The sequence below is a fragment of the Ambystoma mexicanum genome, chromosome 4p, assembly GCF_040938575.1.
Source record: "Ambystoma mexicanum isolate Mex_15411 chromosome 4p, UKY_AmexF1_1, whole genome shotgun sequence".
NCBI lineage: Eukaryota > Metazoa > Chordata > Amphibia > Caudata > Ambystomatidae > Ambystoma > Ambystoma mexicanum.
The window spans coordinates 972,447,643-972,468,600 of record NC_090927.1 but is presented as its reverse complement, the minus strand read 5'-3'; the positions used below and the strand labels follow the sequence as shown (position 1 = coordinate 972,468,600).

Sequence of the window (20,958 nt, the reverse complement as noted above, 5' to 3'; positions counted from 1 at the left end):
CCATGAGAGGAGTTCTCCAATCACTTGGCCTTGAGAGACCAAGCCACTAAGAGTCCTGTGCTGTGTCAGCACAGGACCAGGCCAAAAGAAGGCTGGACCAGAGAGAGGCCCATGACGCGCATGAAGAACTAATGAATGGGAGCTGGTTCTACAAAGGAACGGAAGCAGGGCGGCAGTCTTCGATAAAGGGAGGCCCATGCCAAGTGAATTAGAGTTCATTGGAGAGTGTAACAGAAGGAGGTGCAAAGGCGCAGTCACTGAAGACCCAAGATGAAGAGTAATTCGAGGACCGGAGGAGGGAAAAAAGACAGGCAAGGAAGATCCAGGATGAGGGAGGAAGAGAAGGTGACCAGGAGGAAAGAAGAAAGTGGAATTGAGTGGCAAAGGTGAATAGAGTTTTAGTGGTCAGAAGAAAATGCCAGATGATGCGAGAGAGAGGACGGAACAAGGTCAGAGAGCCAGGTCATAGAAAGAATGTTCGGGAACCCTGAAGTTGGCCTTAGGAAAGCAAATAGGTAGAGAACATTAGGTGAGTGGAGCAGAAGGATGCGAGGAGATAAACTGGAAGCATAAGAGAAAGAGAACCACCACAGAAGAGAGCTAGTTGTGGGAGGGTGTTTGTGGCTTGGGAAAGGTCTGAAGAGGAAACCCTGTGGAAGGAAAGAGATGTATGAATAAGGAGGAAAAGAAAACGAGATATGCTTCAGAGAGAATGCATGAGCAATGATGAGGGTTAGAAACTGCTCAAAGGTTAATAGCCAGGTTAGAGAATGCAAAGAGGAGGTGAGATTTGCCTCCCAGCAGGGAGAGTGGTGGAGGCAGCAAGAAAGGAAAACCCTTGGTCAGAGAAAAGCCCAGGTGAGTAAAAGAGGAGAAGAAATAGGGAAGACACCTGAGAAATGACAGATGGGGAGAATGTTACAAAGCCACAAGGAGAGGGAGTTCATGTGTACTAATAAGGAAAAGAAAAGACAAGTGAATTGGCTCACAGAGGGGATGAGGAGGACGAGAGGAGTAGTGACGGAAATAAAGATAGACATGTGGAGGAGAGGGAAGAAAAAAGGCATGGGGGAGAATCGAGGGAAGAAAAGAATGAGAGGAAGAAAGGAGACGAACACCAATAAGACAATATGAGATGAGAGGAGTTTACAAGGAAATTACAAATGCCCGGAAGACGAAACTCCAGAAAAGGTGAATGAAGAGGATACTGACTTGAATAGAGAAAAGCAAAATAGGAACACGAATTAAACTGAGGCAAAACTTAAAGAGAAAACCTATGGTGCAATGAAGAGCTTAGTGAAAGAGGAACCCGGACAGCGAGAAGACTAGCCTGAAGAGTGTCCAGAGCACACATACAGGTAGGAAACCAGAGCCATATAGCAGATACATGTGCCTTAGTGTGCCAGTTAGCGGAATGGAAGCCATCAAAATGTAAAGAAAAACAAGAACCATCCGGAAAAAAGCCATAAAGCACATTGGCCTTAGTTTTACATATCATTTGTAATTATTTTCTACAGGACACAATCCTGACTGGCATGTGTACAGAATGTTCTTGGATTGCACGTGCAACTGAAGTCATGCAGTGATGATTTTCTCCAGATTCTTGGGAGTTCCATGGCAGCCCCACATTGCAATGATAGTTGTTGTAATCTCTAGGATCCAACAATGCTTTTTCAGAGTCGGTGTTACCAGGAGTGTGCAGGAACTTTGGGTACTTATGCCTGTACGAATCAGTTGATGAATGCAGTGATCCGTTTGCAGAGGATGTCAGCAAGGGCTACAGCAATGGCTTGTGGGTGGGGGTGTTGGGAAGAGGGCAGCCCCGTCCCACCCCCCTTAACGCTTTAGAGTGAGGGGAGATGCATTTGAAGCATTACGATGGGCCAAGGGTGAGGGGGGACGGTTTAAGGACTATCTCCCAATATTAAGGACCCCACTTCAACATAATCAAATATAATCAACCTATATAGTGTAGCGAAGGCGAGCAACATTGCTATTTTGCGTAGATACTAGTAATCATAGGTAGAAGGCAAGGCATGCGCAGCGAATGTGGCATTGCATGCAGTAGGCCCAAAGTACGAGACGAGGGAAATCTTCAGCAATGCCCGAGCTCCCATGAGGACAGCCCAGACCCTCAATCGCCACAACAGCTAGTCATTGTTCTAACAGTGTTGCAAAGATGTGTTTTTTACTCAAGAGGAATGTGCCCTACACGGCTGTGATGGCAGTCTGGCGCCTGGTGTGCATGTCATCTCACACTGGCCAGAGCATGACCCGGCCCATCCCCACATGAGCACGAATTATAGGCTGTATAACTGTCTAAACCAGAGGATCCCTGATTTCCATGGCACCAAGTGCCCTTTGACCACCAACTCCAAAGTAACAAGTCCTGAAATGTTCAAAGAGGACGGACAGGGAACATCATTGAGCGACAATGGTGTGATTTGTATTGCGAGGTGCTAGAAGGGATACATTATAGTTCAAAATGAGGGTGGAGACCTTGGAACCAGATTGTGCAGGAGGGAGTGAGTGAAATGGGTGTGTGAAGGATAGAGTGCCCTAGAACCTCCTTAAGGCCTGCCATGTGCACAGTATAGTGATAAAGTAGCATTGTGTTAGGAGTGTAATTTGTTCTTTGACCTTCGACGTGAGAAGGTGATGAACACTGCAGCACCCATGTGATGGAAGACGGATGGACTGAGCTTTAACCAATGACCTGGCATCTCTTATGGAGCAGGCGATTTATTTATAGGCGCACACCAACCAGCAGCCCGGGTTTTTACTTTAAGTATTGTGTCATCTATGACAATGTTTTCTTTTATAAGATTCTGCTTGTACTACTTTTCGGCAAAACGTTCTTAGCAGTAGAGTTCTTTGCTGTTGCTTTCATCTGCGTTTGAGATTAAAACGCGTTATCCTCACAAGATTGGCTTGGGCCTTCCTTCCCTAGCGGGTTGTATTCTCTCTGGTGTGAGTGTTCAGGGACTTGCCTTCAGGGGTCATCCAAGAATTTGCTTGGTATGAGCTCCTTTGAAGGCTGGGCATCGGTTAGTAGCGTGTGCTTCTGAGAATTAGAACCTATTTACTGGGTTGTCCTCTGCTTGGGGTTCATGGGAGGTGTAGGGATGTGTCAGATCCCCGTCTAGTCTGGCCAACAGATATCCTAAATATTGGCTCCAGGTCCATCATTTTGTTTGTGGGGCGGGGAATGCAGCATAACGTAATGAGATGAAGGTCTGCACCGCCTGGAACTGCCCCTTTCTTTTTTGGTGTTGAACATGGCTTTGTGATACACAGTTTTGTTGTGTTTGAGGGTCCTTTGCTTTCTGCCAGGGCATTCCTCTCTTTCGTTCCAGTTTATTAAGCGTTCCAGACTACCACAGGGTGATAGGAGTGGGGTTGATTTTGACCCAGGATGGCACGGAACGTTTACAGGGCTGTGTGCAAGAAGTCGATGCCAGGAGCTGCGTTTTTCTGTGCTATGGTTTCTTTTAGGGAATCTATGAAATGGGCAGAGGAGAGAACCTTCTTGTTGGATCTTCCATAGATGTGTTCTTTCTAATGCTTAAGGGTTCTAGATGATGCTAAGAACTTAATGGAAGGGAATCTTAAAAATCAATGACAATGTGATCTAAACTACATTTGTTTTCGAAACCACTCTGTAAGGAAGGTATACTTTATAAACATTAAATAAACTGATGCAAAATAACAATTTAAGAATTTAAATCAAGCAATTCATTCTGTAGGTATGACATATTGTAGAAGATCTTCCGAGAAGTCCTACCGTCCAGGTAAAACGAGTAATTTAACACATCACTGTATATATTTTAAAAGGTGCACAATGCATTTTGTTAAACTTTTATTTAAAAAATACTATTAATACTGACAGACTGCACTCCTAAATTCAACAAGAATTCAAGGTGTCATACTTCCAACGGACGAATACTTCCATAGCCTTTCAACGACAAACATTTTTTTTAAAACACGGATAGCACTTTAAAAAAAATAATCAAGTTTTGATTGATTACACATAAAAAAACAGATTTTCCAACTTTGTAATTGACCAGCTGCAAATGGTTAAGCCCTAACATTTACAGAGATTACAATCTGCCTTTCACACCACTTTCCCCCTGCTCTAGTTGCTCCTTACAAAGTACAGCAACACAAAAAAATAGGAAGCGGGTTTGTCATTTCCACTTAGGCGGCCCGATCTTCCTTACTCGCTCGTCTACCCAAGAAAAAAACAGTTAAGAGGTATTTTGCATTTCATGTAGTTACATACTCTTAAATTCTGAATACATCAAAATTTAAGAAAAAAAATTCTCAGATATAAGCGAGATTCAGGGCATCACGGAAAAAAATCCTACAGCGCGTACTTTGTTCAGCCAACCTACAGTAAAAACAAAATGTCTTCTATGTAATTCCTTTGTCTTTCAAAAAAATCATCAATATAACATATGCACAAAAATGGTAGGCTCAGACAGCAGCAGTTTCCATGTATTATTTATAGCTTTTTCTGGGCAGCCAGCAGCCTATTTGTTGCACCAGCAGGAGTATATTGTAGCAGCACCATCCTCTTTTGTCTCACTCACATTTCCAATATCTCTCGGTGTTTCAATGTTTGTCGTCATTATCAGCGACGACGCATGGCCAAGTTCGACGCTAGCAATATGGCTACTAAAAAGCCACCGCGCTTCTGCTGTGCTCTCAAAGTAGATCACGAAATGCAGGCATTTGCTTCTCTTCAAGCCTCCTCTCTCCTCCCGACGGCAGGCATTCAACCGCTAGCTTCCCTCCATGGCATTGCCACAGGGAGGGTTGGGGGGCTGCTGAGACTAAGGGAGTTATGGCACAATGGACATCTTAAGTTTTAGCGGCCAACTGGTCCTCAGACCAACAGATTGCCACAGTAGCTGCGTTTCTTGAACATTCAATCATCTTCCGATGACCCAAAGGAAATCAGGTCATGTAACGAGTAATAGCTCTCAGAGCATACAGTAGTTCGGCTTGAATCCGAGCTTCCATAAGAAGCAAATTAACATGAACCTGAAAAGACACAAGAGGGAGAATGTTACCGTTTCTTCATAGAAACAAAGTGCTTTATGCTTGCCTCCTCTAACATGACCCTTTTAGACCTTCGGGACAGATGGGGTCAACAGGTTACATGTCTTTATAACAAAGCATTTTATAACGAATGCACATAACGAAAATTATATAACGACAAAACAACACTTTTTTTGCTTTTTTAGGGTGCGGGGGTAACCCCAAAACCGTTTCCCACCCCTAAAAACCTACCTCGACCGTTTCCCCAGAAGATTTAACGCTTTTTACCCCACCCCCACATACATTTTCGTTATATATTCATTCGATATAACATTTTCATTATATAGTCTGTATACCGGGTCATACCGGGACATTCTCCCTGCCCAACTCAGGATGATCGAATCCCACACAACCTTCCGTAAAGCCTTCAAGACTAAGCTCTTTCTTTGACTCCCTCCCTCTATCTCCACCACTTGAATCTGTATTGCTTACTGTACCTGACACGTAACCCATTGTAAACTATGTAACTGTATTAATCCATTGTACTGGGCCGCTATCTTGTAACCCTTAAGCAAGCCTGCATACATATTCTTCTCAGAGCCTCTATGCCCGTGGGTTGTAGCGCGCTATACAAATACTAAAATAAAATTAAAAAAATAAAATAAAATGCACTTCATGTTTAGACAAGTTATCGGGAGAACGCCACACTGCAATCTTCTATTTTTCCATTTGAAAGTACTGTCCCTACATTATTTTTTCCAAGCACAGCTTGAACTTGAAACATCACACAAATATCCAGAATCACTCCCCCAACCACCTCAAAGTAAAATCTGTCGAACCTGCCCACCTCCCCGGAAGAGAGAAGCAGCACGCTGGCTCCCGAGGCCACTGCAGCTCTGATTCAAGTTAAGTCCTGCAATCCAAACTGGACTGCGCTCTAACGGAAAGTTGCACAGCAAGTTTTCTTTGTCTTAAATTAAAGGAACGTGTGATTTTGTAAAAGTTGGGGATCACTTACGCTGGATGCAAATAATCATTAATAGTTGAATAATATAGAATGTGGCCATTACTCTTTGTCAAATAATAGGTGAGGTGATTTCTGGGGTAAATACCGCTCACAATGACCGCAACATGTATTTGGTGCCTCTCCATTGCCACCTCCCACAATAGAGGGTGGAACACTAGACTACTCAGAATTCTCACCCACATGAATGCTCGCTCCTTCACTACATTTTTGGACGCAAGTTAAACACAGTGGGCCTTACTAAGGGATTAACAAGTGTTGCCTGGACCTAGAGGCAGCCGTTCACACCTCTGATCGCAGCTCGAGGAATCCAAGCGGTTACGAGTCACAAAACCACAGCGCAACCTGCAGATAATGCACTGGGCACGTTAGGTGTTTCGGTTAGCCCCCTACCCCGTGTTTCTCAAATGTTCCTGTGTTTGTAAGCAGAGACCTGAAGGCAGGTTTTAGTGTTAGGGTTCACGCACCTGTGTAGGGTAGGAGGGACCTTGTGTTTATCTGTGGCAGATACCCATCCTGGATAGTCTGGGTCCTACATTCTGGAACTCCCTCCCACCGCCAACAACTCTTCCCAATAATATCCTTCTCTTGACACAACTTCAGAACCTTTACTTTGATATCTCGCCTTTGCCACCACAGATTTCCATGAGGATTGAATGACCAATGCCAAGAGTCTAACCGCCACAGTTCACACTAAAACCATTGTTAGCCTTCATCCCAAAAAGATGGCAGAGCTGGCTACCAATTTAGTGCAACTGCAAAGGCTTGAGTGTTTGGACAAAAGAATCCTTTGCAAATCTAAATTCATTGACAGATTTCCCCTCGGAGCCAAAACACATGTGTTCCCAGTAAGAATGGGTTCAAAGATTTGAAGAGTACATACAGTACTCTGTGTGCACTCCAAGGTCCAATCTAACTTATTTCGATGTATGAATGAAAACCCATGAGCCCATGTCAAGTGGAACCTGGGTCACTATATTTCTGTTAACATCCGACATATCAGAGGGTCCCTACTTGATGCATTGGTGTGGCACAACAGCCACCACACGTGCCCATTGCATGTTGCTTGCACCCACTGATTTAATATTAAGCATTACTCCCTATGTAATAGCAATGTTTATGAGGGCACTGCCTGTCCTTGAGTTTGTGAGGGATCGCTGCTGCAGCAGGAAGACTGCTGGCGAAGATCTACTCCGGGGATGATTATGTAACACTCTACCCTTTTCAGACCCTGGAGTCAAAAGCTGTACTTACATGGGACCAGGCCGTAGACCCACCCTAAAGGCAGCCCATGTTTATCACAGCTTTTACAATCCAAGAGTGCACCCCCACCCATCCAAGGAACCTCAGAATCCTCTTGCAAAGGGCAGGGTCTGAAGATCCCACCAGATAAAAGTTTGGTCAAAAAAGTGCACCTCTGTCTATTTGCACCGGTGGGTTTACCGCAAACGTTTGAGAATTTTTGGGCGAAACAATTTTACTGAAAAAAGACTGCATTTTTATTTGGTGGGGGGGGGGGTTCACCCCCATACCACTGTTTCCCCATGCTTTTAACCCTCTCAAACTCCCCCCATTTTGACCACTTACATCCCACCCCACATATATTGTTTAAACATTTTATTTTGAATGAAAAAGAACGAAAATAAGTATTTTTTTGGTTCAAAATGCCTCGAACAAAATGTTTTTCGGTAAAATCATTGGATACCCACCAGCGCTGATGCAGCAAGGCAGAGCAGCCTTCAGTGTGTTCCTCACAACATCTGTGGGCAACACCCTATGCCGAATAAAAAAACCACTGCAATACGCAGCTCTTTTTTCAGTAAAATAGGCCCACAATCAATCAACAGTTTGACTGAAATGTCGGCTTAATAGAAACACTCCGCCATTGGTGTTGCTGGTGGCATGGGACTTCACCTACTCTCAGGAAAATGCAGTTTATTAAGTATCAAAGAAAGCCAGAAAATGGAAGGATCTAGGTCACAGCAGGGCGGGCACTCGCACAGATGCATCAAACGCAAAGTAGAAGAGGGACTATCCAAAAGGCATTTGTTGTAATCATGGGCACATCTTGCAAACCAAATTAGGCCTACAATAATTGCGATTTGGAGCGACTCCGTAAAACGTAGCGGAGCAAATTAGGATAATTTAGGGAGAGTGGATGTGTTAGCCTGCCCAGAGCTCGACTGACAAATCTACAAAAAATAAAAGCTATTGAAGAAGATTTCAAGGGTTGCTTTTCTTACCTTCTCGGAGTGCTTGAACTGCCTCCAGAAGCTGTCATACATTCTTTTTGTGGTCTTTTCAGGAGTACAGACCACAGTTTTAATATAAACCTTGAAACTGCGGTCCAACAGCAGATTGATTTCCCCATAGTCATAATCGTCATATCTGTTGAAAAACATCATATAAAATTACTGCTTTACTCAATCTAGGGCACCTGCATTTGCACCGTCGGAGAGGTAGGTAATGCGATCGATATCACAAGTCAAGGATCAGTTGCAAGAGTTTAGTCTTGAGTTTTAGGATCTTTCTATCCCACAAAGCAATCATAGAAACTAATCTGGAAAAATATTGCTTTTTTGCGCCCCATCATCTTTGTTTTTGGAGTGACATGTCCTCTACTCCTTGGCCTTCATTACAGTTTTGCCGATATCCCACCGGTAATTCCAGCCGTTTCCGCCGCCAGATATCCCAGTATTACCGGGATGTTATGGGTGGCAGAGACACCGGTAAGTTCAAATTCCATGGAGTCTCTTAGCACTCCATGGATGGAATTGCTGGTATTACCGGGCAATGATGTGCTGGTAGGGACCTGAGCTCAGTGCTACATGATGGGGGACACCAGGCTTCAAAACAGACATAAATGGTGCATTTTCTGAAAGGTGTACATAAGGCATGCAGCGGAGGCCCGCAGGGTTCTATACCGGACCATGCAGTTCAGCGTCTTCATAAATGATGCGTTAAAACAATGCATACATCTTTACTGATGTGGAATGGTCAGGTATGAAAGAGGAGAAGCTCAACCAACAGATGTGGTTTTCATTACAGGGCGGAAAACAAGCATGTGTGTGGGGTGGGAGGTGCGACTAGTTACCAAATGCCCCAATGTCAGCAGGAGCACATTTGAAGCAGTTGTGTGTTTTCAGCCAGCACCACCGGTTGCTCTACGGCATGTAGTTGAGCTTTTTTCCCAGCATGTAGCTCTCTTTTCTAAAAAGGCAGGACTAAATAAAGATGCTCGACATGATATGAGCCTGTTGGTAACTCGGATGTAACTCAATCAAATCAGGATTTAGTAAATCGTGCCCCTCGTTTGCAGAACAGAGACAAAAGGGCTGCCCTGAAGACCGTAAGAGATTTCCAAAGTTTTTCAAATGGCATTATTCTTAAGGTGAAAACAGTTACGCTGAGGAATAGCCTCACTGCAGTTTCTGTCTTTCTAGCACCAGGAATGTTTTTTTTTTAACCCATGTATCAATTCATACAGATTCACATCACTGATGAGTATCATTTTTTTTCTAGAAATAACTAGTTAAGATTGAGTTCTGGACGGTTCTGATTCTGGTGCTGAGAAGGAACATTTCTGGACTATGACAGACTTTGGTTCCAGTGCATTCATAGTTATTGCACAACAACCATTTATTTAAAAACTACCAATTAGCTGTATTCTACTTATCGAATCTTCTATTGTGAAACATATTAATCTTATACTGACATTTCAATGCCGATGGACTCCTTTTATTGTATTTCTTAATCATAACGTTCTATCTATCAACTGGTGTTCAACATTTTGGTCCGAACTCCAATGTCGTCAAGCCCCCATGAATTTTCCTCGATAAGTGTTTTCCACGTGACTCGCTCCTCCTTATCGCCTGGTCACTTCTTCTATTGCAATTATCCATTTTTATAACGTGATTTCCACTTAAGATGAATTTTCAATATGAATCGCTACATTCCATTTCACTTCCTTGTTCCTTTCCAATATGCTATTGTAGCTATTTATATTAACTGTACTTCTAAAGAATTTCTAGAAGCATAAAGAAGACGGGCAATTAGCAATAGCATTCTTTTGAAGATCCCACTCCGGTTTGCCTCCAATATAGCCATTTACCCAATGTATTGGCAAAACCGTGATACAACACTTGCAGCACGCCCACCCATATACAAACCACACTAAGAACATCTAGGTACGATTGCCATGTACCAACCTTATTCCGAACATGCAATGGATATAATTCCAGATGGCCCGTCTCAGCATTGAGGTGTCCACATCTTTGTGCATTCCCATTGTATTGTAAGTTAGATTATAGGCTATGTGGAATTTGTTATCGATCAATTGGCCCACATCTGGATAGAGGCGATTGACTAACGAGTAGCCATGGTCCTCCCAGCTGTAGTCCTAAACAGCAGAAAAAACAAAGAAAAACACAAAATTAATGTTGATATAACTTGCTTAAACCATACAGTTCCATTCGGGCCGTACTAAATAAATATTTTTAAAAACATGATCTATGGTAGCGGTAACCTGGGTCTGCAAATCTTTGGCTTGCCAGTGTTTTTGATTACAACTCCCATCATCCCTAGCCAGCATAGTCAGTGGTGAAGGATTCTGGGTGTTGTAGTCAAAAACAAATGAGAAATGCAGGCTACAGACCTCTGGCACAAACAAATCATTTAGAGCCACTAGAAGTGAGATAATCACGTTTGTTGGAGAAAGAAACCCCTATGTAAGAAAGATTAAGGGCCTCATTACACGGTAGGTGGTAAACCATGGTGCATTAGCACCATGGTTGCCGCCGGTACCATACCGGTACCACCATGGAGGAAAGGGGAATTACCACCCCATTCAAAGGTTGGTGGGGCAGTAATTCCCCCTTTCTCCATGGCCCTTCCCCATTCCCATTTTTGCCCCATAGGGCATAATGGGAATGGGGAAGGAGCTAATTACGGTACCGCAAATTGCGGTACCGTACTTACCGCGAAAGTCCCTTTGTGGGTCCCAACTATAACGGCTGGTCTACACCAGCCGTTAAGGTCGGGTCCCGCAAAGGGACCTCGTAGTAAGGCGGTAAGGGTTAACGGTCAGCGGTACCCTTACCGGTGACCGTTAACCCTTACCGCCTTCCGTGTAATGAGGCCCTAAGCCTACATGCCAATAAAATTACATATTAATAAAAATGCAGTGGGGTTTGGGTGTGCAGTCACACTGACCAAGGCAAATGTAAAAATACCTCTTGCAGGGCAGCTTGAGAAATGGGGTTTTGGAAAGCAATTCTATTGGAGTGGTTGCAAGTTCCATGCCTCTAGCAGTACATCTAACAAATTAATCTGAGATCCTTTTCTTTTTTAAATCAGAAGCCCACATTCGGCAGACCTTACGTTCGAGAAGATGGACTGCCTGGCACAAGAGGGAAAGTCCAGAGGATCAATGCCAACCAAGTCTTTAAGGACCAGTTTGATGAACTTGAAACAGACCAAGATCACGTGCAAGCCGCTTTTGCACATGACCTGGGCTAGAGCCCTGCAGCAAGAAAGGACACCTCAGCATTTGAGCAGCAATAAGGGCAGGGATATCTGCTTAAAGTGCACCCCCAAAGTCCAAGAGTGCCGAGGTGAGCACCAACGACAGTCTAAAACTCGCAAGAGTGGGAACACAACCCAATTACCAGACTTGACCTCTGAGGCCGGGTGCGCATGCTCAAGGCTTTGACCAAAGAGGATGCCAATGTTGTAAATCTGGGATCAGGTGTGTGCAAGTGAACACGGACTCGATCTCAGGCAGTATTGAAAAACAAGGACCAGACATCCTCAGCCAACGTGTCATTCTATGAGGTCAACCGTGTATGTACGCTCATGCTGTGCTTGAAGGCAATGTTTCCCCAGATCCAGCCCTTGAATTATTGCAATGATGCACCCACCGATGGAGTCGGGCATCACCATTCTGGGCGTCTGTTCAAACCGCTTCAAGTCAAAGACCAGTCAATCTTTCAGCCAATTTGAGATATCCATGGCCAAAACATAGGCTACTTCACTGACACAGGCCCCATCGCATTACGGTGACGCCATACACTTTTCTGAAGGAACAGCATGTGTGAAATGCAACACATCTGGGCCACATTATTTAATTTTGCGCGCTCTTCGCGTGCGTTCGCTTGATGAATATTTTTGGGGGATTTACCTGAGCCCGGAAGGTTGGCACATGCATCCCACGTCTTGAGAAATCTTTATACCCATAGCTGGTATCTTCAAAGTGGCGAGACACATTTTTCCTTGGCATGGCTTCCTCGTCGTCTAAAAACGGGAAATAAGGCATCAGCATGTCTCAACACAACAGACATGGAATACAATGTACTCGTCTCATGTGCAGCCCCACTACCCAGCTGAAATAGACATGCCTCTTAAACTAGTTTGCGGTTTCACAGAAATAAAAACACAAACCAAATATGCATGGAGTAGAGCGCAACTCAAGATGGCAGACTAGTGCAATCCGTGCACAGAGACACCATGTAGCAACAAAAAAACCCAAAATATTTGCCACATTGAGTTAGTCTCATATATACAATAGCAAACAAGTGGAAAGATCTAGCAATAATCAACCCCCTGCGGACTTCACAGCCAAGGCACTGTTACCATCCCGTGAAACCTGCAACGAGGGGTGATAATTGCCATTAGAAATCTGGGTTTAAAAACCGGTATGCTGGTAGCAATGCTTTGTTTCAAGGAATGTGTTGTGCATTCACTGCGATCTGTTAATTGAAATAAATACTCATCCTATATGGCCTCCATGGAAATGGAAGGCGGGGCTCCATGCGGCACCACACTTCCATTTCCGTGATGGGCAGGGCGCTTTGGTGGAGCAGTGCGGTGTCCCGGGGAGCCAACAGGTAAGCCTGCGAAGAGAGGGAACCCAACAGAGGGTGGCGAGGGGACAGGTGGGATCACGTAGGAAGATGGCGGGGCGGGTGTTGAGCACCACGCAGCTTGTTCCGAACCCAGGTTTTGGTTATGTGATGCAGTCCGGGTTTGGAGCAACCTGATTGGCTGCTGCGACTGTCTCAAGTGGTAATGGCGGTTACAAAACACTTGGCAGTATGTCAACCAGTTAAAATAGAAACATTAATAAACTCGAACATGGCACTGTCACAACCCAAATTAACCCCCCCCCTTTACGGTTCACTTCCACAATCCAAACCCCACATCTAGCTACCTGAGAGAACGAGCATGCTTTCTGTCTTTTCCCGCTCAAAGCGGGTCGCCATCTCTTCTTGGCTCGCCTCTTCATCGTCTCTACATTCTTGAAGCTGTTTCATTTTCTCCATGAGGACCTCAACTTCAGAAGAAGAATCGGAAGTCTGTAAAAGAAACAAATTACTGAAATAGAATGTTCCAACAGTCTGCCCCATTTACGAATGTTGGCACTTCCTTTTGGCGCTAGATAGGTAAGGTGGCAGGGGATTGTTAGCTTGACATGACCAAGAGGTCCAACATGCAGTATGATGGTCATCCCCATACTTACTTTAGGACTTCCCGGGGGGCTGTTATGCATCTCGTCCACCCCATGATTGCCGTTCACCATATCATAGATGAAGTAGTTGTTGGCGATGGGAGGTGGCCGGATGGTTTGGCAAGCGTCACGATTCATCTTTTGGGATATCCCACAGCCGAACGTGAAGGAGGAAAGCGAATGGTAGTGTGTGAGGAGGACCACGGCATGGATTAACTCGGCCAAGGACCAACTGTGCTCTTCGGTCTTCAGAAGTTTCTGAAAGATGCCAGCTGGGTTACTACACTGGTACAGCAGCTACATAGCCAGAACTTTAAATCACAGATCAAGGAATACAAGATTATTTGTTTCACAAATCTCCAATGATTTCCACTCACTTGGATAGTGAAATGCCACATCATCCACTCAATTGTACGACTTCCCACTTTTTTCTGCACCCATAAAATGTAAGGGCACACTGCACACCTCCCCCTCCACTTTGTACTAGCCAGGCCTGAGTGCGGTCCTTCAACACATATATCAACACATACAAGCCCTGCAAAACCTATATAAACATCTGTACATTATTCACTCGTAAAAGTCTAGTTGTGACATCATTGCTCACTTACACTATGGAAGTTAAATTACTACTGTAATGACATATTATGTCACACAGTTAAATGGTCATTGTCACAGATTGTTTGCATAAGGACCAAGATGAAGGAACAAGTTACTTACCTGCAACTGTTGTTCTCCAGCATGGGTCTGGCATGGATTCACATGCTCATGAATATTCCCCGTCGTCAGGCTGGGAATCCTCGGTAAAGAAAAAATCAGTATCAGTTTCGTTTCTGATCTGTCTTTTGTAGTAGTAACCAATCACTGATCTCTGCGTCATACTGTCCGCAGCCAATGACTGCCCTCTACCTAAGCCCCGCCTCTGGCAGCCAGCTTCAGATTTGGTAGCACGTGAAGTGGCAGTAAGACCAAGTGAAGAGCCGCAGAGGGGTAGGCGGGAGGGTTTGCATATGAATCCATGCCAGACCCATGCTGGAGAACAGTTACAGGTAAGTAACTTGTTCCTTCTCCAGCATGGGGTCTGGCATGGATTCACATGCTCATGAATAAAGAATACATAGCAGTACCCACATGCACAACCACGGGAGGTGGCAAAGGCTCAACATTAAGCATTACATCAAACTCAACATTAAGCAATTCTTACCTCCTCACCAGGCTCACCTTAGGCGAACAGATTGCGCAGCACTGCTTGGCCGACCCTGGACTCCTCCCTGGAATCCCGATCGACGCAGTAGAATTTCGTGAAGGTGTGCGTCGACCTCCACGTAGCAGCCCTGCAGATGTCCAGCAAGGGCACACCAGATAGGAACGCCGTGGTAGCTGCGATCGCTCTGGTGGAATGGGCTCTCGGACGGCCAGGCAGCGGTCGGTTTGCCAACCGATGACAGTACATGATACAGCCGGAGAGCCATCTGGAAATGGAGGCCTTTGAGAGAGCCTTCCCCTGATTGACAGGTCCAAAGTTCACAAAAAATTGTGACGTCTTCCGAAAACACTTCGTGCGGTCCACGTAAAACTTCAGCGCTCTAGCCACATCCAGCGAGTGCACAGTCCTTTCGGCCGGCGACGAAGGCGACGGGAAGAAAACAGGCAACACCAAGGGTTCGTTGAGGTGGAAGTCCGACGGCACCTTGGGCATGAAGGAGGGATGCGTCCTGAGCACTACCCTCGTGTCGTGAAAAGTCAAGTACGGGGGCTTGCAGGAAAGGGCCTGGATCTCTCCCACTCTTCGTGCGGAGGTGATGGCCACCAGAAACGCTGTTTTCCACGACAAGAATATCAACAGAGCCGAGTGCAGAGGCTCGAACGGAGGTCCCATGAGCTTGGTCAGCACCACGTTGAGCTCCCATGCCGGGGCCGGAGCCTTCACCGGCGGGAACGATCTGAACAGTCCCTTCATGAATTCTTTCACCAGACGATGAGACCACAAAGACGTCCGGCCCGTGGTTCTGGTGTATCGGGAGATCGCAGCAAGATGAATCTTGATGGATGCGTGCGCCAGTCCAGCCTTGGCCAGCGTCAGAAGGTACGGCAGTACCTGGGTAGCCGTAATCCGTAGAGGGTTAATCTTCTGTGCGTGGCACCAGACAGAGAACCTCTTCCATTTGTGTCTATAGCATTTAAGAGTGGAGGACGCCCTGGCCTTTGCAAGAACCTCTCTGCAGTCAGCCGGTATGTCGTATCCTCCAAACTCTAACGCTGCGGGAGCCAGGCCTGCAAGTTCAGCGACTTCGGGTCGTGATGGAGGATGGCGCCTCCTTCCCTGGAGAGAAGATCCGCGTCCACTGGCAGCTTGATTGACGGGGACGCTGACAAGTCCAGAAGGTCCGGGAACCATATCTGCCTCGGCCACGCAGGTGCGACGAGGATCATCCTGCACCGTGACCTCTTGAGCTGGTTGACGAGCCGGATCAGCAATGGCAATGGAGGGAACGCGTATAGAAACAGGCCCTCCCAGGGGAACGAGAAAGCATCGCCCATGCTCCTCAGCTGGGGAAACCTGCTGGCGAACCTCCGGCACTTGGAGTTCGTCGCCGTCGCGAACAGATCGATCTGGGGTGTGCCCCACCGTCGGAAGAGGCGGTCCACTAGATCCTGCCGTAGCTCCCACTCGTGGCACGAGCGCAGCTCTCTGCTGAGCGAGTCGGCGATGGTGTTTTTTATCCCTGCCAGATGAAACGGCACCAGAAACATCCCTTGGGTGACGGCCCAATGCCACAGATCCTGCGCCTCCTTGGACAGGGCTGGGGATCTGGTACCGCCCTGCTTCCTGATGTAGAACATGGTGGTGGTGTTGTCGGTGAAGATCCTCACCACCTTGCCCTTGAGGGACGGGAGAAAGGACCTGAGGGCCCAAAACACTGCACGGAGCTCCAGGACGTTGATATGGAGGGACTTCTCCATCGGAAGCCAAAGGCCTCTCGCGTGCAGATTTTCGGTGTGCGCTCCCCACCCTTCCAGGGAGGCATCCGTGGTCACTGTCTCCTGGTGGCTGGGAGTCCATGCCCGCCATCAGATGCGCGCGGGTGCCCCACCACCGGATTGTTCGTCGGAAACTCTCGTCGAGTGTGATCCTCCCCTCGAAGCTGCCGGTCGTCTGGATCCAGCGCGCGTCCCGGAACTCCTGCAACGGGCGCATCCGGAGCCTGCACAGGCGGATGAGATAAATGCAAGAAGACATCATTCCGAGGAGGGACTTCATGGACCTCACCCTGGCCGCGTCCGCGACCAGCATCCGCTGCACCATGCCCAAGATGACCCTCGTCCTTTCCTCCGAAGGAGAGGCCAGAAGTGACACTGTGTCGAGCTTCGCTCCCAGAAACAGTGCGTCTTGAGCGGGCACCAGGTGGGACTTGGCGTAGTTTATGGAGAATCCTAAGTCCGTGAGCAGTTGGACGGTCCTTGCCGTGTGCTCCACGGCGAGCTCCTTCGTCTTTGCTCGGATGAGCCAGTCGTCCAGGTAGGGGTAGACGTGGATCCCCTCTCGGCGCAGCTGCGCCGCCACTGGTGCGAGGCACTTGGTGAACACCCTGGGTGCCGACCTCAATCTGAAGGGGAGGGCTCTGAACTGGTAGTGACGCCCTTGGACCACAAACCTGAGAAACTTTCGGTGTCCCTTTAGGATGGGAATATGGAAGTAGGCATCCTTCAAATCCAACGACGACAGGAAATCGCCCTCCTCCAGTTGACCCAGGACGTGTTGGAGGGTGACCATCCGGAACTTCTGTGCCTCGATGAATTTGTTCAGCCGCCGTAGGTCCAGGATGGGACGCCATCCTCCCGTCTTCTTCTTCACGAGGAAGTATCTTGAGTAAACTCCGGAGCCCCGAAGCCTCTTTGGGACGAGCTCGATGGCGCCCTTCTTGAGCATCGCCTTTACCTCCAAGAGAAGTTGAGGGATGTGATGTTCTTTCCTGGCCACAGGGGGGACGCGCGGGCACCTCTTTAGAAACTCGAGCGCGTGACCCTGAGCTAGGGCGTCCAGCACCCAACGGTCGGTGGAGATGGACTCCCACACGCTGACGAAGCTCGCCAGCCGGCCTCCCACCAGGGTGCTTCGGTGGGGGCCCGACCCCACGGCCGGTTCAGTCCCGCTTCGACGAGGCTTTGCCGCCTTGCCCTCCTTGGCGACGACGGCGGGGTCCGCCTGACTTGCCTCGTCTCCTGTAAGCTTCCTGTGACGACGAACGGGTCGCTTGACGGTAGGTGGAAAATCCGCCGCTGGAACCTTTGGAGGCACCCTGCTTGCCTCCGCCGCTCCGAAAGGGCGGCCGCCGTTGCTGGAGAACCCCAAGAGCCCGGGCGGTCTCTGTGTCCGCCTTGATGGCTTGAAGGGAATCGTCCACTGTTTTCCCAAACAAGTTGTTTCCGTCGAACAGCATGTCCAAGACTCTGGTCTACACGTCCTGACGGAAGTCAGTAGCCTTGAGCCATCCACGCCGCCTAAGGCACACGCTGTTGCCCAACTGCCGAAATCCAGTGTCAGCGATGTCCGTCGCAATCGTAATGGCGTGGTCCGATGCCACCTCTCCTTCCTGCAAGATCTCTAGGGCTTCCGCCCTCTTGTCGTCTGGTAGGAGGTCCAGCAGGGGGGCCAGTTTGTACCACAACTCCCTGTCGTAGCGGGCTACGATAGCCAAGGTGTTGGCCGCCTTAATCGTCATTGCTGCCGACGAGATGACTCTGCGTCCCATCGTGTCTAATTTCTTTCCCTCGCCGTCCGGCGGGGAGGTTGACGTAGAGGCCGAGCCCCCCCCCCGCTTTCTTCCTGGCCGCCGCGGAGACGACCGAGTCTGGGGTCGGCTGTGCCCGAAGGCACAAGGGGGCCGCGTCCGGGACCCGGTACTTCTTCTCGTACCGATCCCTTCTAGCCGGCGTCGTGGATGGGTTCTTGAGGAGGGCGAGGCCCTCATCCCAAATATCGTCTAGTAGAGGTACAGCGAGGACCGTCTTCCTCTTGGTCTCGCGCCGTTGATAAAGGAAACCTTCCTTCTTCTTCTCTTCCGGGCAGAGCTGGAAAAGCTCGGATGCCCTGGCGATCATGGAGTGAAACGATCCAATCTCGTCGGGCGGGGAAGCCCGGGTGGGAGGTGACGACGGGAGATCCTCGTCGTAAACCTCGTCGTCTGTACCCGTCGCGGCCGTGTCAGTCCCCGTATCATCCCCACGTGTCGTGGACGGGGAGGAGGGCTGAACAGGGCGCGATGGCTGAAAAGGAGGTGGAGGATGAATCCTTCTTCTCTTAGGGGGAGGGCTCCCAGAAGGGCCTGGCTCCGGGTCCCCCGTCGGGAGCGGTTCCTCCGTTGGTGGTAATGGCAGTCTCGTCCTTATCTCCGAGCATAAGGACTGTATAGCCGACAAAATGGCCGCCGAGTTGTCTTGCGGCACTGGCTGAGGGAGATCCGACGGGCGATCAGGAGCCCCGTCGGCATCCTCAACGCCCTCGTCGTCTTCCACGCCAGGGTCCCCCCCGACAGGATGGCCTTCTTCCACGCCAGAGCCGTGGCCTAGGACTTCGATCAGCTCCTCCTCAGAGGTTGAGGCCGAGTCCACGACGACCTCCTGCCCTCCCTTTTTCTTCTCCGTCGGAGGTTTCACGGGGGTCCTGTCGATGTGCATGAAAGAGGACTCCCTCCGCGGTGGCAGGGAGATTCTGGGCCCCGGGGTCGCCACCACTGGTGTGGCCTCCACAGGCTGAGCCAGGGCCGCCGCGACAGTCTCGATAGAGGCCTTGGCCGGACGGATCAAGGCTTTCACCACCTTAGGTGCGCTCACCGCCTTCTCCTTGGGGGGAGGGTCACCACCTCGCTCCCCCTCCGATGGGGCCTTAGGGCACGACCGGGGTCTCTCCAGGAGTTTCGCCGGGTGCTCGGCCTTCCTCTTACCCGAGCCAGAGCGTTGGCTCGTGGTTGATGGCGCCGGGGAGGATGCGCCCTGCCTGACGCCCGTGGAGCCCGACCGTTCGGCGCTCCCGGTGCCAGCGGACTCGCGGTGCTTGGCCTTCTGTTGGACCCCCGTCACCGGGGCGCCCTCAAAGGACTTAGAAGACCGCTCGGACTTCTTCTCGCCTGACGGGCTCTTTCCTTCCAGCCATTTGGCGAGACGCTGATGGCGGTCCTTCATGGTCCGCTAGGACATATTGCCGCAAAATGCACAGTCCTTCTCCACGTGCGTCTTGTCCTCATGTAGGCAGTAAAGGCAAAGGGAGTGTTCGTCCTCCTTAAAGACATTCTGAAGCTGGCATCCAGGGCAGACCCTGAACAGCTTTCCGGGCGTCGAGCTTCCCTTCTCCTGGGCCATGTCCGAGATGGGCCTGAGAAACTTCTGGAGTCCTCCAAAAGCGTGGCTCGACGAAATCTTCACCCTTGAGGGGCGTAGACGAATCCGACACGGTTCCCTGTTGATCGGATGAAGAAACGGTGGAGCTTGAGGCTCTTTTGACCGAAAAAGAGATTTTTTTCTGAGAAAAAACGTGAAAAAAATAGCACTAACGCTCGAGAGCAATAGCACGAGGATCCCAACACTTGAACGTGCCGTAAAAATCTGAAGATGGCTGCCAGAGGCGGGGCTTAGGTAGAGGGCAGTCATTGGCTGTGGTCAGTATGACGCAGAGATCAGTGATTGGTTACTACTACGAAAGACAGATCAGAAACGAAACTGATACTGATTTTTTCTTTACCGAGGATTCCCAGCCTGACGACGGGGAATATTCATGAGCATGTGAATCCATGCCAGACCCCATGCTGGAGAATACATATTTCTTTGCAGCCGAAAATGTTCTGCACATTAAAAGACATTATTATCTCTTCAGTAATAATAGAACATGTAGTGCCACAGAAAAAAAAGCTCTATCGATTCAACCATTCCTGTGGCGCTGTGTGGGTGAAAGCAGTTTGAGGGGGTCGCCTATGTGTTCTGTTGTCTATATTTTGATGAGTATTTTTACTCCCTGTTTTTCTGCGTTAGGAGTATTTGCCTATTTTTAGGGAGTAAAAGTGGCTGATATGCCCCTTGTGATGGTTTAGTGATGCAACTGTATGATAGACCTGTACCTGTCGATTGAGCAAGAATATCCCTCTCTGAAGATTGCACTGGACCCGCATTATTATCACCACGAAGACCAGGTTCATGCGGACAGTGAACCAGTCCCGTAAAGCAGGTATGTACTGTGGCACACATCATTGCAAACCCAATACAGCTGCCCAGGAGGAAAGTCCCAAATAAAACGAACCTCATACGCAGCACTTTACTGCACCTTCCAGCTGTGCTCAAGAGAGCCACTCGGGACAAAAACCTCAATCCAGTGCTCTGTGGCCTTGCAATGCTTAGC

General features: G+C 48.4%; 1 protein-coding gene across 1 annotated transcript in view; it reads right to left on the bottom strand.

Moving 5' to 3' along the window:
* Positions 1-3,846: 3,846 nt before the first annotated feature.
* SESN1 (sestrin 1) overlaps positions 3,847-20,958 on the bottom strand; it is a 32,672-nt gene continuing 15,560 nt past the window's right edge. Inside the window, exons 5-10 of the mRNA XM_069606544.1 lie at positions 13,584-13,829; positions 13,275-13,419; positions 12,246-12,358; positions 10,276-10,466; positions 8,311-8,455; positions 3,847-5,046 (exon numbers count right to left, since the gene is read on the bottom strand). Of these exons, the coding sequence (XP_069462645.1) occupies positions 4,960-5,046; positions 8,311-8,455; positions 10,276-10,466; positions 12,246-12,358; positions 13,275-13,419; positions 13,584-13,829 (927 nt within the window). The 3' untranslated portion in view covers positions 3,847-4,959. The remainder of the gene's footprint in view (positions 5,047-8,310; positions 8,456-10,275; positions 10,467-12,245; positions 12,359-13,274; positions 13,420-13,583; positions 13,830-20,958) is intronic.